This window comes from Lonchura striata, chromosome 1A (assembly GCF_050655825.1).
Source record: "Lonchura striata isolate lonStrDom1 chromosome 1A, ASM5065582v1, whole genome shotgun sequence".
Classification (NCBI taxonomy): Eukaryota; Metazoa; Chordata; class Aves; order Passeriformes; family Estrildidae; genus Lonchura; species Lonchura striata.
This window is the reverse complement of record NC_140741.1, coordinates 48,834,757-48,850,399: the sequence shown is the minus strand read 5'-3', so window position 1 is coordinate 48,850,399 and position 15,643 is coordinate 48,834,757. Positions and strand designations below refer to the sequence as shown.

At 34.7% G+C, this 15,643-nt stretch overlaps 1 protein-coding gene across 7 annotated transcripts in view; it reads right to left on the bottom strand.

Annotated features, from left to right (window-relative positions):
- The window catches only part of TBC1D15 (TBC1 domain family member 15), a 35,210-nt gene that overhangs the window by 10,115 nt on the left and 9,452 nt on the right, over positions 1–15,643 (bottom strand). For 3 of the 7 annotated variants that reach the window (XM_085569830.1, XM_085569832.1, XM_021528975.3), the window contains exons 2-12: positions 14,266–14,364; positions 13,950–14,024; positions 13,082–13,220; positions 11,090–11,300; positions 7,124–7,223; positions 6,719–6,772; positions 5,945–6,142; positions 4,358–4,486; positions 2,794–2,897; positions 2,437–2,531; positions 934–1,050 (exon numbers count right to left, since the gene is read on the bottom strand). In XM_085569830.1, coding sequence (XP_085425956.1) covers positions 934–1,050; positions 2,437–2,531; positions 2,794–2,897; positions 4,358–4,486; positions 5,945–6,142; positions 6,719–6,772; positions 7,124–7,223; positions 11,090–11,300; positions 13,082–13,220; positions 13,950–14,024; positions 14,266–14,364 — 1,321 coding nt within the window. The remainder of the gene's footprint in view (positions 1–933; positions 1,051–2,436; positions 2,532–2,793; positions 2,898–4,357; positions 4,487–5,944; positions 6,143–6,718; positions 6,773–7,123; positions 7,224–11,089; positions 11,301–13,081; positions 13,221–13,949; positions 14,025–14,265; positions 14,365–15,643) is intronic. The other 4 variants (XM_085569831.1, XM_021528976.3, XM_085569833.1 and 1 more) reach the window with 2 other exon arrangements.

Genomic DNA, 15,643 nt, shown 5'->3' with positions numbered 1-15,643 from the left:
CAAGACTCTTTCAGAGAGAACGAAAGCTGACAAGAACTACAGCTCTATAGCATGTTTACTAGCAGTTAAAAATTCCATCTTACTTCTTGTTTTCAAAATTTGGCATGAAGTGGGCTTTTAGAATCTCAAAACTTTTCTGATACAGAATACCCAAAAAAACCTCCGAAGTATACAGCAGCCAAATGTCATGCCGGGGGTGAAGGGTGAACAAACTCCAAGTATCTTTTCCCTCCTTCCCAACACAACTGACAAGAAACCAAGACTTAGCTATCATATTAACAGTGTGATTAAAGTGAGATGTTATATGCTTTTCCCTCTGCAGCAGATGCATGTACTAAAATGTAATTTTGACAGATTGCTAAGTGCACTTCTCAAGAACTAGCTTTTAAAATATTCAAAGAACACCATGTTTACAAACAGCTGGTTCAGCATACTGAGCTTTAATTACAGCAGTGGCAGCTGGCTTATCATTTTTATTGACATTATCAGTCTTAAAAATATATATAACACTTCAGCTCCAAAGACCCAAACCCATTCAAAACTTTGAGAAGCAAGACTGCTTCAATTCTATTAAAAAAGTTAACACAAAAAGACCTAAACAAAAAAAACCCACACAAAAACCCCCAAAACAAAAAAAGAACCCCACAACAGTAGGCCTGTGGTGAAGACAAACTACCACTTAATTTCCAATCCCACTAGAGCTAATGAGTTCAGATGCTGAAGACACGCACCAAATTGAAGAGAGGAAGAAAAACTGAACAAAGTTATCTACATTATTAAATACTACAAATTATCAAAATTTAAAAAAAAAAAAAACATTTACAAAGAGCATTGCAATCAATACAAGTTCAATTATATTAATAGAGCTTCGCATAAGTAAATCTGCATATCAGAAGCCAAGAAGGCTTTTACATTCAGAGGGACAAAACTTACCTAAGTCAAAGTCATACATGCAATAGGTCATCAAAATATCATGAAGTAAAATCAGTCCTGGATTATCTTCACCTTCATAGAACTTATTTGTTCGATCTGTCCTGTTAACATCTTTTTCTAAGAAAACAATCCAGATTTAAAAACACTTTCAAAACCAGTTTTACAAAGCCAGTATCAAATTAATTCAGAATATCTAAGCTGATGATTTCTTCCTCAATCACTATTGCAAAGCTTTGAGGTGTTTGAGACAACTGCATAACTGAATGCCATTTCAAAATAAAGAATGTTTTAAAATAAAGAAAATCCTTCCTATCTGCAATGAAAGTATTTGCTTACAAACATATTTTAAAGCTTTCTGCCTTTTCTTTGATAATGCATTTCATGAAAAAAAAAAATCCTGATTATAATTCACGAAAATGTTTTACACTTAAGGAGGATTAAAAACAATTTTATGCAAGCTAACACTACAATGCCATTTATGAATACTGATGCATTACAGCATAATCCATAGTTGCAAAGTTCCCACATGATCAGCTCAAAGACACTGACAGTTCGTAACAGCATTTTATAAATACTGTGGAACAAGCTCCTGTAACTCATAGCAGATGAAACTGCCTCTTTCATCAGGTAGTTTTGATGTCTGAAACATACCAAACACACAGCATACTCCTTAATAAGGTGAAATTTAAGACCAAGTTATTATGAAATTTTGCAAAATTTTGAATGCAGTTTGATAAAAGGAGTATTTTGTAGATTTGAATCTGTTTTACTACATAATTCTAATACTGCCACATACATTTCAAATACTTAAAAATTAAAATAATTTACTCAACAGAAATAAACACCTGGCCTTTTTGAAACTCAGAATTTATTTTTTCTGTTATCATTCTCTAAAAATGTAGTTTATTAGTCTACCAAGACAAAACTACTTTGACCCTTTCAGCTTGCCTCTTGACTAACTGCCTGAAATAAGTTTAATCTTTCTCTCAGAATAACAAAGAAATCTCGACCTGACTCCAGAAAATATATTTAATAGAACAGAACATGGGTGCCCAAATCTCACTACCAAAGAAATAAGAATACAAACTGCTAATGCTCAGCATAATTTGATGAAATTTTTAGAAGTAGGTGTAAATCCCAGAAGTCAGAACGCACATACACAAATCCCTACAAGAAATTATAAAATATGGACATTTTCACATTCATATTGGATGCCATTATTTTAACAAGATTTCCACTAAAAACACATCATGATTTAGCACAAAATAAGAGTCTTTTGTTACTGAGTAAAGGAAGTTTAAAAATCCAGTTTGCAACACTAATATGTAAAGCTCTGAGTTACTCTACTTGAGAAAGTTTTAATATTAAGTACATAACCAAGTTTAGACACCTGTGAAAAGAGCAACATTTCATTTTTAGAGCCTTTTTATGCAGGCTTTTCAATTTCATATTAACTTTTAAAAGTGTGTGTGCATTTAGGCATGTTTCTAAACATGAATTTACCTATAAGGCTCCGGTAATCTCTTAATCTTGAATTTCGCTTTTCCTGCTCCTCACTGACAGACTTCCACTGTAGTTTCATCCTGAAATATTCATCCCTGAAGAAGAACAACAATTTTGAAACCAAACATTCATCTTTCCTTCTTTTAATTTAAGCATTAATTCATTCATTCTCTTAGATAAATGGGATAACAACACCTGTTTATGTAATGTTTTTAGTAAAACAATTTTTAAGAAGATGCCACAGGTTCTTGCATTCAATTTTAGCAGCTGTCTTTCAAAGGGCTTTCTAAGTCACTATGTCTTAAAAAAGATGCACCTTTTAAATTTATTTTGTAAGAAAAAAGTCACTGTACTCACGTTTTCCTTTTTTGCAGATTTGCTCTCTCTTCTTTAGTGCTATTCCAAGGAAAATATCCCAAAAGAAATTTCCATGCCTCTTTTCTTAAAGTATGGCAGAGACCCTATGGAAAAATGGGTATGATGCATCAACAAAAGCATTACCATACTGTGAGGAAACATTCCTAGATTGATACAACACTTCCCAAAGCAGCAACTTCAAGTCAGTTTCTCTTTATATTGTAGCCAAGTCTCATGTGCTAACTAGGTCTCAACTGGGAGGAAACAGGAAGAAATGAGAATGATTAAACAGAATACTGCAGAAGCACTGGATCCACACTTAGGTAAAAAAAGAAACTTTAGAAAATAATTTTCTCCCTATATTTTTGCTTAACTGTTAAAAATAAAAAACTTACAGGAATCACAGACTTTAAGAAGTAAAAAAAGTTCCTTTAAAAATGTATAAAAATCTTACACTGCTTCTGGTTACAGTTGCCAGACTTCTAGTCTTGCCATGAAGTGACCTTGAAGATTAGTCTTCCATTTATTTATTTTTTTTTTAAACAAATATTTTCATCTCACAAGACATGGCTAACCTTCAATGAATCTTTCAGTCAAAAATACTAGCGTCCATTCAATAATCCTGCTTGTCAGAGATCTTCCCAAGTAATACTCATAATTTTTAGATGACAAAAATATATGGAGCTGAATCATATCCTGCTCTCATCAAGACAGTTTCTTGCAGCTCCTGCAGTACAGTCATAAGAATAAGGAACTTTTGCTATTAGAGTCCCCACTTTGGGGATCTTGAATCATAAATAAAATATAGCACTCAGTCCCCAGTAATGGGCAGAGATTGACAGGGAAGTGGGCTACAGGAAGAAAAGGTTTGTACTAATTCTCATTATTGTGGAAGGGTCCTTAATTGGGCACACGAATATTAAAGAACAGTGCTATCATCTTCTACTTCTGCTTGCAAACATACACACACAAAATGAATCCATTAAGGCAGCTGCATTCCCATCAAAATATAGAAATACTGAAGTAATATTAGGTAGAAAAGCTACAGGATACAATTAGTTTTCCAAATTTCCATCACCGACAGTAAATTCACATTCATATTGTAAAACACCTCAGTTCCATTAAAAATACCAGCAAAAGTGTTTAGCACTGGTCTGATGAGGGTCAAATCCCTGCAAAATCAAAATCAGAAGCTTCTGCTTGAGAAGGATAGGAAAAAAACATTATAAGAGAAAATAATAAACCAAATATCTTAACACTGAAATACTGGTCTTTTCCTGAAAGCCACTTCCATTTGTTTTATCACTTAAGCTTCTGTATTTCCAACTCATTTCCTTTAGCCAGCCACATCAAGATGTCTCTCCTTGTAGAGCATTTTATATAGCTGCAAGGCTGCTGAGGTATTTGATTGGCATGAACCATGCTTTATGAAGTCTCTCAATAATACTCAAAGTTCTGCACAAAACATTACAAGTTAATGAAAGCAGTATATCCACAGTTTGGGAAGGAAAACAAAAGCCAAAATCAAGCCATAGGTCTTGCTGAACGTAGAAAAACTAGTTACCCCTTTGAATATCAATCGTTTTATGTAGTCAACATCTAAAATTCTTCCTTCAGAGTCCATATTCTTAGCCCATTCTTCAGTTGACACAGGCTCTCTTCTACTAACTTCAGGTTGTTTCCCTAAGTTGATCTGAAAAACACACAAGGGAATTATATGAATCCCAATGAAGGGCTTCAGTAGTTGCAAACAACTGCACAAATGGTACTAAGCTTGCCAGTTTCTTATAGTCAGTGCAATTACATTTCCACATGCACATACCTCAGGAACTCTAAGGATGTAAGGTTGCAGCCACATGAGCAAGTAGAGTGGGCCAACACAAGCAGATCTTTAGAGTAAGACACTTGGTGCTGAGGACCTGACTATACATGTTAATATTTCTGATTTTGGAGGATGTATGTATGTTTTAAATAACCTAATTCCACAAACACTTCTGAGCTAGTTTTCCATGAGCTAATGCAACACAGCAAACAAAGACAATCGGGGAGCTTCACTTCAAAAACACATTCCTGATACATATGAGAGCATCTTACAAGAGAACTGAAAATCAGCCTGGGTTTGGACATGCTATCCCTACATAGTCTGCACAATGTGACTGGACAGATCAGTTTTGGTACACAGACTCTTAAAAAATCCAAGGATGTATGTACTTTCAGAATTTATAACACCCATCAAAAGTTTCAGTTTGTGCTTAGTCTCTCAGTTCCCCAATTCCATGTCTAAATACAGGAGAATTCAGCAGAAAGTAAATTCTTACTATGATAGCATCCCCCAAATCAATTTGTATTTCAACTCTTTATAAGTCCAAGACATTTGTCAGATGGCCTAAGACATATAGGTCAATGTTATTTTCCATATATAGCATTTGTTATACTTTTTCTCATTGACAAATTAAAAAAGTGCTAAGCAACAACTTCTTAGAATGATGTTGTTCAGGCAGCTACTGCTAAGATATTAACACTAGCTTGAACTAAAATATCCCTCATATAAAACAGTTTAATGTTTTAAAAATATGTAAGCTGCTCAAATAATAATCACAAGCATTTAAAAATAAACCTTTTCCACATATCTATAAAAGACTCCAACAGGTGTCCACAGTGATTCATGATGTAATTAAAAGTTCATTCTAGTTTTGGTTCAAATCATGCATATATCTTTAATTTATACATTCTAGACATTAATTATCCAATTAAGTTTTTTTAAATCTCAAAAGAAACTGAAATGTTAGAAGTGATTAGCCAAGAAAATTGGTTATTAACCTGCTTTCTCTAATTTTACTTAAGATAGCTCTAATTGACCTCAGAGGAAACACTGAACACAAAATCAGACATCTTTTAAGGCAGTGTCTCTAACATAACTATAGACACCATTTCATTAATTACAAACTTCCTTTCAAAGAAAACTCACATTCACATGCATAAAAATGACATATTCAAAAGCAACTGATGATGATCTTAACTCCTGAGAATAAATGGTAGTATGCCACAATTGCATAAACAGTATAACTCATCATGCTTCAAGTCCTACCATTCTTTTAAAGGAGTGCATAAAAACAATCAGTGCATCCGTATCATTAATTTATAGACTCACTCGTGTAATTACTTCAAATCCTGGCTCTTCCTGCTGATTTATCTTTAGCCCTGGAATGGTATCATTGAGAAAGTCTGCCATTTCTGATGGTGGTCGCCTCTGATTTGATTGATCACTTGAACGTAAACTTCCAACAATATAGTTTGTGACTTTGGAAAATTTTCCCATTGTTACTACATATGGATCTCTCTTCCATTTCTGTTATAACATGGAAAACAAGCAAAACACAAACATTTGTGTTTATAATATGTTATAATATATATACACACTTGTAATTCTTGTACTCAAAGGCAAACATCAGGAAAGGTACCGTGGATCTCAAAATTATTTAAGTTTCATGTATTGGTAGTAATACAGAACAGTCATCACATGATTAAAAAACACATCTTAAGTATGAAGATAATACTGCTAATTGATTTGAAAGATTGGATAGCAGTGTTTTCAGTAAGTCTGACCTACACATAGAATTGGATCAGATCCACTGTTTGCTATCAGTGATTCATGGTACAAAACAGAAGCCTTGCACCCAGTTTCCCAACCCTCACAGAGAAAAGAGTCTGAACAAGGATGTACTCTACTAGGAATTTCACACAAATTTTGATTTGAGAACTAAATAACGTAATTAATTCATGAAGAATTTCTTTAATTAAACACATCAGTGGATCAACCCTCTGGCCTCAAGTCACTTAAGTCACTCAAGTTTTGCTGCTAATTTTCACAAGTCCATAAACCCCACCAAATGACAAGCTGTTGTAGTATTAAAAAAGCACGTACTTTTAGCCAATACTGTCCTCTTTGCTGCTGTATTTCCATTATCCCTTCAAAAGCCTCAGAAAATATCAATGAAAAGAATACTTAGTCAAGGAAAACGTAGAAAATTGTAATACGTTGTGGTAACTCCTAAAATATCTCCTTTCCCCCCTAAAACTAAGACAAATATATGAATCACAGAGAACATGAACTTGAATAGGTTTGAAATAATACCACAGGAAAGTTAAGAAGTTATCACATCATAGAAAACAACTTATAATTAAGTGTACTTTCTATAGCAAGCATTTGGTTTAGGATATAGTTAATGCTTCTACAATGGCATTATCCAGCAAATATTCTTGTGACATGGTAGGGTGCATTTTTTCAATACATGTCTTCAGAATAAAAAAATCTGAAGATATTACATACTTGTAATAAGCCGTAAGATGGTTCATCAAAGAGATTTTCAAAAGACTGAGACAGTGACTTCTGAGTCTTCACAAGAAGAACCCGTTCATCATGTGGAGATCTGCAATAAAATTTAAAAAGCATGTCTGGGTCCAACTCTTTTTTTCTGTAAAATTTTCAGAACATTTACTGGTTTTCTGAAGTCACATTTCAGGCTTTGTGCAAAAAATAAAGGATTTATTGCAGGATCATTCATGTGATACAAGATCAGCTCTTGACACAAGTTAATCAATTAATGCTATATAAAACAGAACCTACATTATTTAAAAGATTATGTTATTTTTATATTAATTCTGAATTGTACTATTTCATTCCCTGAAAAATGAAGCTTTTGAAAACTTTTTGAGAAATTCCTCTGGAAGATAACTCCATTTACATGTAGGTGACAAAACTTTCTTCAAGTACATTTTTCTAGTTTTGACAATGGACAAAAAAAATGTGACACAGGAAATGTAGTGAGACACAGCCTCAAAACAATATATGCTGAAACTCCCTTAATATAATAGAGGAAATTAAAAGAGCCTATGTCACCCATACAGTTAAGGAATTCTTTCTACCAGTTAGTAAATCATATATTAGGGCACCCTGCAAAACATTACATTAAGGAATACAAACTGCTTTTCAATATATGAAAGCACATCACCATATTTCTAACCAATAGTACAATAACAGATGCTGTCAGAATAATTCTAAGATTCATACTGATAGGAACTTAAAAGACACCAGAGCCATCATATTGCAAAACAGAACCATCTCAGTATAGCCCTGCAAATATATGTCTGTGTAGACTCCAAAAGCTTAATGAACACAAACCTGACTTGGCCTAACTCATTGTATTTGTACACTCCTGCTCAATACATTTGCTACTTAACAGGGTTCCATAGGCAGATGAAAATGACACCAAAGGCACTGAAACCATGCTGCTTCTAGTAATAAATCTTTTCTTTTCCTCTCACACCTACTTCCCCTGCAACATCCCATTTTGCCCCCTTCTCCAGCACAGGCACCCCATTACTTCCTTAAGCAGCTGCTGGATCACCAATTTACTGCTCAGTAGATGACAGAAGAGAGAACAGCTCAGAAAGCAGGCTGACATTCAAGCCTCAGAGTTTGTATCCAGGCAGGAGAAAGCCAAGCACTTTGCCATCTGACCCTAATCCACTGCAGAGTTTTATTTATAAAATACCTCTCTATTGCTCTCTCACAAAGTTTAAATACACTATTTCTAGTCTTTGAAAGAAAAATTACTTTCCTTTTTATTAGTACCTGCATCATCTACCATGTTATTAAAGTCAAAGATAAGAACTTTAATATGCCTTATCTCTTTCCTATTCCAACAGGACAGGACACTGTAAACACTGACGGATATGAAATGCAACAACAGATCTTCTTTTGAGACAGCCAGACATCACAGTCATAGTTCTGAGGCACCAACAGTTAATGAAGCTCAATTGGCTTTTTCTAAAAAACAGCACAGGGGCAAAGGTTGAGTCGTATATTATGTTTTTCTTAACTAAAAGAATTAAAACCTTGTACTGTACGCCTCTCTTCTAATTAAACACACTTTCTGGACAGTCAGGCAGGTATCAACACCTACTTAGGTAATGTTCAAAAATTTGAGCTATACACTTTCTGAAGCTTCCTCATAGTCCTGAGACTTGGAAACTGTCATCTGTGCACACAGTATTTTCTCAATATTAGACTGGTGCAATTAAATTAGAAAGCACCTAATCCTTAGGACAACAAATCACAACTATTGTGTGAGTTTTGCTGCTTCATGCTGATTTCAGCAATGATGTGATATATATAAAGAATGGTGTTAGAGAAGGACAAAATCTTGAGGTAATAGAAATATAAGAAAATACTATAACATAAGGAGAACATATAAATAACCTAAAATTTCTGCCTTAATATCAATATCCCATATTTTATAAAATACAAGTTGGGATGACAAGTAATTACACTGACAAATATTTACTTGTGGCATCCCAACAGCTGAGTAAACATCTTTTCCTAAATGAGGTTGTGAGCCAAGATACATTATGTACTAAAGAATGAATAACCATTAGGAAACAATAGAAACATACTGATTAACTCTGTCATTTCCATAACTTGGATGGCCTATTTGTTCTTTTCTCTTTCCTTAGAAAAAAATAATCATCATAATTCACGACTAGACAACAGAAGAGAATTTGGTGACAGAAGAGACCTTAACTGAATAAGGAAACTAAAACTGGAAGTTCCTGCTCACGTCAATGCATAAGGTCACCCAAACTGAATTTCCATAGCTATCATTGCTTTTTGCTTTAAAGTTCCTGAAGTATCTGCTCTTGCAATCATTAATGCTTGTAATAACTGTTCAAGGTGGCAATACCAAGCAGCACAGCACAGCCTGGAAGCTTGAACATAACTTCAAGTTTTGCTGTCTTATCCTAGAAATCAGTTAGAAAATTTCAAATATGTTGTTGCAGTCCACAGGTAACAGATTACACAGATCTGATATAAAGCTTTCTGTGACTCAGAATAACAGGACAACAATGTTTCCCTATTCCTGCAGAGGCTGGGAAATTATGAATCTAAATGAGGATGTTTAAGGCAGGGAACCTAGAGAAAAAAAAAAAAAAAAAACAGGATTTAAGATGAAGTTGTCATTCAGAATTTTCAAATTTTCTAATCTATAGTTGTACAGAGTACATTCCTATTTACAAGTTCATCATGTCCCTGTATTAGCCTCTCCTTTGGTATCCTGACTTTTCTCCTTACAAAGTCACACACAGTGTCTACCAACTGGACACACTGACCATGCTACCTTCTCCAAGCAGCTGAAAACTTCTGATTATCACAAACCCCAACACCATGTCTTGAAACTATCAAAGTCTTTCACAAATGAGTTTAACAAACATACAACCACTCACATCCTACTGACTTGTTCTCCAGCAAAATTTTCCTCAGTATTACTCAGCATCAGCCTGCCCTACTTGTTGAAGGCATCTCTGGTCTCAGTGATGCTACTAATGTAAGAAGAGCCCTCTGTAAGGATTCCTACAGCCATTTCACTATCCACCTTCAAATCTGTCATCACACTATTATGCTGCAAGTGACAATAGCAAAACACTTTCGAAAACAGATTACATGCTACACTAATATTACAGCTGTTATAGGTACACATGTCATATCACATTTATTTCTTCATATTCTATCTAACATTATTTACCGTTGGATTCTTAAATTATACTTATGCTTACATGGTGAGAGCAGAAAATTTTATTTTATTCTATACTTATGCTTGTGGATCAAAAAGGCTATCCTAGTAAAAAACTTGGAGGTAGCTCAATATAACTACACAACAACCTCAAATTATTTAACAGAATTATAGAGTCTTAATTATATTTACACTCAGATAGTTGATTTATGTGGTAAAGATCAAGAGCAAAACACTGACCAGGCAAGAAATTACAGGGGAACAGAATTGTGTGGGAAAACATTTATATACCAATTGATCTAGCTGACAGTACTGTAAGTTACCCTAAAAACCCATGTAAATACTCATGCATATTTTGCACAAAGGAGACAATCTCAAATTGTAACACAAATTATCACATTTTACAGAAGTAGCTCATGAAGGTTTTAACTTTTACACTGCATGTTCATAAGACGCTTCTGCAGCCACTAGAGGGAGCAACTGAGGCATTCAGAACTAGTAACGCTTCAGACCCTAAAATACTTAATAAGTCAACAAGTTTTAAACTTCAGCTTACATTCCAAATACATATGTGAAACCACAGTTTCAGTCACCTTGAAAACTATTTATACTAATAAAAAAAGGAATGGAATAACAATCAGGAAGTATTACTCTGAAATTCTTTAGGTGATTTAAGTAAACCAATAATCTGTATTTTACAGAACTAAATGTTGTCTGATACTTACTCATTCAGTGCAATGTGCTTTTCAAGACATTTAATCAATGGTTTGCTATCTCCATGATGAAAGTGAAGAGCTGGAAGCTTCACATCATCCTTCAGACAGAACACCAAATAAGACCATCCCATGCCTTTTTTGTTTTGTTTGATTGATTTCAGATCTGTCAAACTGAACAGGAACGACCACTTGCTTTCTCTGTTTGCATGAGTTGTAGCATCTTAAAAACAAAATTAGCACATTATTTTAGTTTGACTTTCAGTGTTAGCAATTATAAATACATTATATCTGTCACTGTTCCTAAAAAACAAGCTCAAAACATAAACACCAGCATTGGTTCTAATAATAAAATGTGCACTGTAACTACTATTTCTGGATTTCCCTTTGAGCCTCCTTGTAAAACAATCAACAAGTCCATCAGGCTACTCCCCTAAAACTGTACCTACAACTTATAGGAAAAGGTTTTTCACCCAGAGAATGGTTGGGCACTGGAACAGGCTCCCAGGGAAGTGGTCACACCATTAAACTTAACAAGAGCTCAATAAGCATTCGGACAACACTCTCAGGTACATGGTGTGATTCTTGGGGTTGTCCTGTGCAGGGCCAAGAGCTGGACTTTGATGATCCCTGTGGGTCACCTGCAACTCAAGATAATCTGTGACCCTACAGCAGAAGTGATCAAGCAGTTCAATATACATCTGCTGTATCAAATTCCAGCAGTAAGCTAAATCCAACCTGCACCTTCACCAGGTAGTGCTACTTACTCAAACTAAACATGATATGTGCTACAATCCTGTAACCTATATATTACCCACAGTTACTACCCACGTGTCATGTGGCTACTACCAAAGTATGGGCAAGTGAATTGGAAATCTCCCCCTCACCCCTTCCTCCTGCAGTGTGCAAGCTTGCATACATGCTGTGCAAAACTGCATATATCCAAGGAGAAGGGATTAAAGTGTACTTTACCAGAAGACACAAAATTCCCAGCATGTCCAAAAGGAACCTGGGACACCCCCTGGCCTACTCCCATCAAATCATAGCAATCAGAAATAAGCAAGAAGTGGCAAAGAGCATAATCCAAATCTGTAGTCCTCAGTGACCCACAGTATGGATGAAGACATGCTCTGCTGTCTGGAGATGAAAATTCAATATACAAACTAGTGATGTGGCAAACCATATTTATCCAACAGAGATGCTCTGTGTGTATGTGTGTATATACAAAAGCCAAGGACTGTGCTTTACCCAAAAACATTCATAATCTGACATCCAAACTCTGTAGTCATACAAGACAAACATGACATTTAAAACCATTATAAAGACAGTAAAACAAGCACAATAATCCCCAGGTACAGGCTGTGAAATAATACATGAAAAACAAGTATTATTATACAAAAAAAACACTATGTGAGAATCAGAGACAAAAAGATTACTCGAGAATCACTGCTCTTTTGTCACAACTTGTTTTTCAACATCTATACTGAAACACTGTAATACAAATGGTGTAGCTGTAGAACTATTTTGCCCGAATAAAAAAGATCATATTAAAGACCCATGTATGTCATAACTGTACATTCCATCTCCCCCTACTGCTGCAGTATGGAAAGGCATTTTAGTAGTAACTCACTTATTTTTCTATTTTCATTTCTAACATGACATCTAGTTTGAATTCCACTTATTTTAATGAATGCAAGCCCAGTGCAGCTAAAACTGTTACTACATCTAATGATGAAGCAAGAAGTTAGATTTAATGGTCTTTTTCAATACTCTACTTTCAATTCTCTACCAATTAAAAAAAAAAAAAAAAACAGAGGCAGATGGCAACTATTCCACTTGTAAATTTTTTTCCACACCCAGAGATTCACCTCTTACCACAGATGAAACCCAGCCTTTCAAAAAGGCTGTTCTTAAAGGCAACTCTTCAGTTACAAGTTACCATCATGGAAGAAAACCAAAACACTGTACACACAAAAAAGCCCTCCACTTTTTTTTTTTAAGTACCTCCATTTGAATGAGGTTTCTTCTTAAAAGAGACTGTGGTGACCATGTCCCATTCTGCTTCATAACTACTTGGACGGTCTGCTCCTCGGGAACATTTTTCTTTTGGAGTTTGAGTCCACTCCACAACAGAACTGGAATCCTGAGAAAAACAACAAAACCAACTATCAACAACACAAGGCATGAAAACTGACCTGGTTTCTCAGATTCAACTTGAAGAATCAGCATCTTTATTTTGTAGATTAAATGAAAATGTACTGAAATCCTCAGACGCATGATACAGTTCAACACAGGAAATTTGGACTTATGACTAAGACTATGTGGTTTTATTTACTAAATTCCAATACCCTAAAATATCTTTGTCTCTCCTGCAGACTCTATGAACATAACAAATTACTCATTTAAGTGTAAAACTTGAATCTTTTTTACTTAGCCCCATCCTCTTAATACTGATTAAACAGCACATATCACTGCATCTTGGAACCCCCACAGACTTCTATTTTTATTTTGCATTAGAACAGCACCTCTCACTTTCATGTCTATCTATGAAGAGTGAATCACCAAACTACAACACAGTAGATGCAGAGGGACTGGTGACTGTGATATATTTACACTCATTTGGTCTTTACTATTCATAACTAGTCCCCTACTATTTTATTTGTGAACCAAGTAAAAACTAAATACAGTCAACCTACACATGCATTCTAATAACCTGAACTGGCCTGCTGTCTGAAAATAAGATTCCTACATATAGCTATTACTACCAATAATAAATAAGCTTTGCTTCCAGTTATGAAATCACCTATGCATTAGTTAACACAAAACAAAATCTCTAGAGAAGCATAATAAAGAACACTGATAACTAACAAACCTTTCCAGCACAGAGGATATTAGAAGTATCCAAAGTCTCATCCAGTGGCCTCCAGTCTACTACCACTTCATTTTCCTACAATAGAAATCACAAAAAATTCAACACTACACAGCAAAGTACCTATTGCCATATATAGTCATGGTGTGACTATGTTAAAACTTACATATACATATAGATGATGACAATGTCAAATACAATGTGATGTTTGTTCATTTACATAATCCTACACATGAAAAAGGCATTTAAGATTTGCCAAACTTGTTATGTGCTTTGCCAACAAATACACAAAAGTTCTGTAACTGTATTATGCAAGTACCTTTTCTATGACACGCAGTATTCCTGCTATTAAGCTGTCCTGGTCATCATTTTTTCCACAGGAGGAGTGAATGAAAACTCCTTCTTGCTCATATACAACCTATAACAAAATGAGTAATGAAATTTAAAAAACAGTGTTTCAAAATCCTTAAAATTGTTTATCCCTCCATATTACTCGTTATCATTTTGACTCACTGACAGAAGTTTAATTAAACGCTTCTATCTTGTTAGGGATTTTGTTACAAAGACTCCAAGATCCAAGTCTTTCACTTACCTAAATAAAGAAACAATAGGAAATGGAACTGATCAAACTTACCCTCTAAGCAACATACTGACTACTACTACTTTGCTAAAACACAAGAAAATGCATTCAATACCTAGTTATTTTTAAATCAGCAGGCACAGGTTCAGTGAAAATCCTATACAGCTTTTAAAACATTAAAAGGCTTTGTTATATAGTCTGCCTTTCTGCCACCTGCAATTAAGCATTGAAATTATAAAATTAATTTAAATTTAAAATGGACCAAATAGTCTAAAAACATGAGCTCCAGAGAAATAAAAAACTATACCCTGAAGTTAAATACCTAATCCTATATTCAGGGCCAGTAGCAAAGATTCCATCTGAAAAGTAGAATACGTAACAGTTGGATAAGAAAGGCTTGTAGGAGTGCACACAGCTCACACAACTTTTGCATTTAAGCATTTGCAAAACCCTTCACAGTATTCTGATCATGCTCTCAAAAAAAAATAAAATCAGAGAACCCTTAGCTGTCAAAATTTAGCAGGCTTTTCAAAGCCACATACTCTTAAAAGCTCTATAAATACTGTAAATGGGTCCTATTTTACACAGGTCTAAGAGTGAAGAGTCCCTTCGATTTTGTGAAAGTGAAATGAATCAAAGAGTAACAGTAACTGTTTCAGAACCATTTTCATTTTCACACTAAGATGCGAACACTGCCTTAAGAAACATATTTTTAAGGGCAAAGCCTAGAAATTTTTAACTAATGAGAGACAGTGCATTTCTTCGGTTCTAAAATATCAGGAGCTATTTTTCTCATTTATCTGCTTTCTAAAATCATTACACTTGTAGTCAGGCCAGTAAACTAAAAGGTTAGGCATGTAAGCTCAACTAGCCAGATGAGAAAGCATGGTTTAAAAAGAGCCATAAAATTCACTTAAATTACTGTTTTAGTTTTGCTTCAATTTCTCTACCTTTTACACAAGCAAGAAATTTCAGGAGTGTCCTGGTTAAACAGAAATAACACTTGGAAGAAATCTCTAAAGATCACTTAGCACATGTGCTTGAAGGATTATTAACATCATTGCCTTTCGAATATTGGAAGTTTTCTTTCCTGTTGTCTATTACAGTGTTTTTCTCT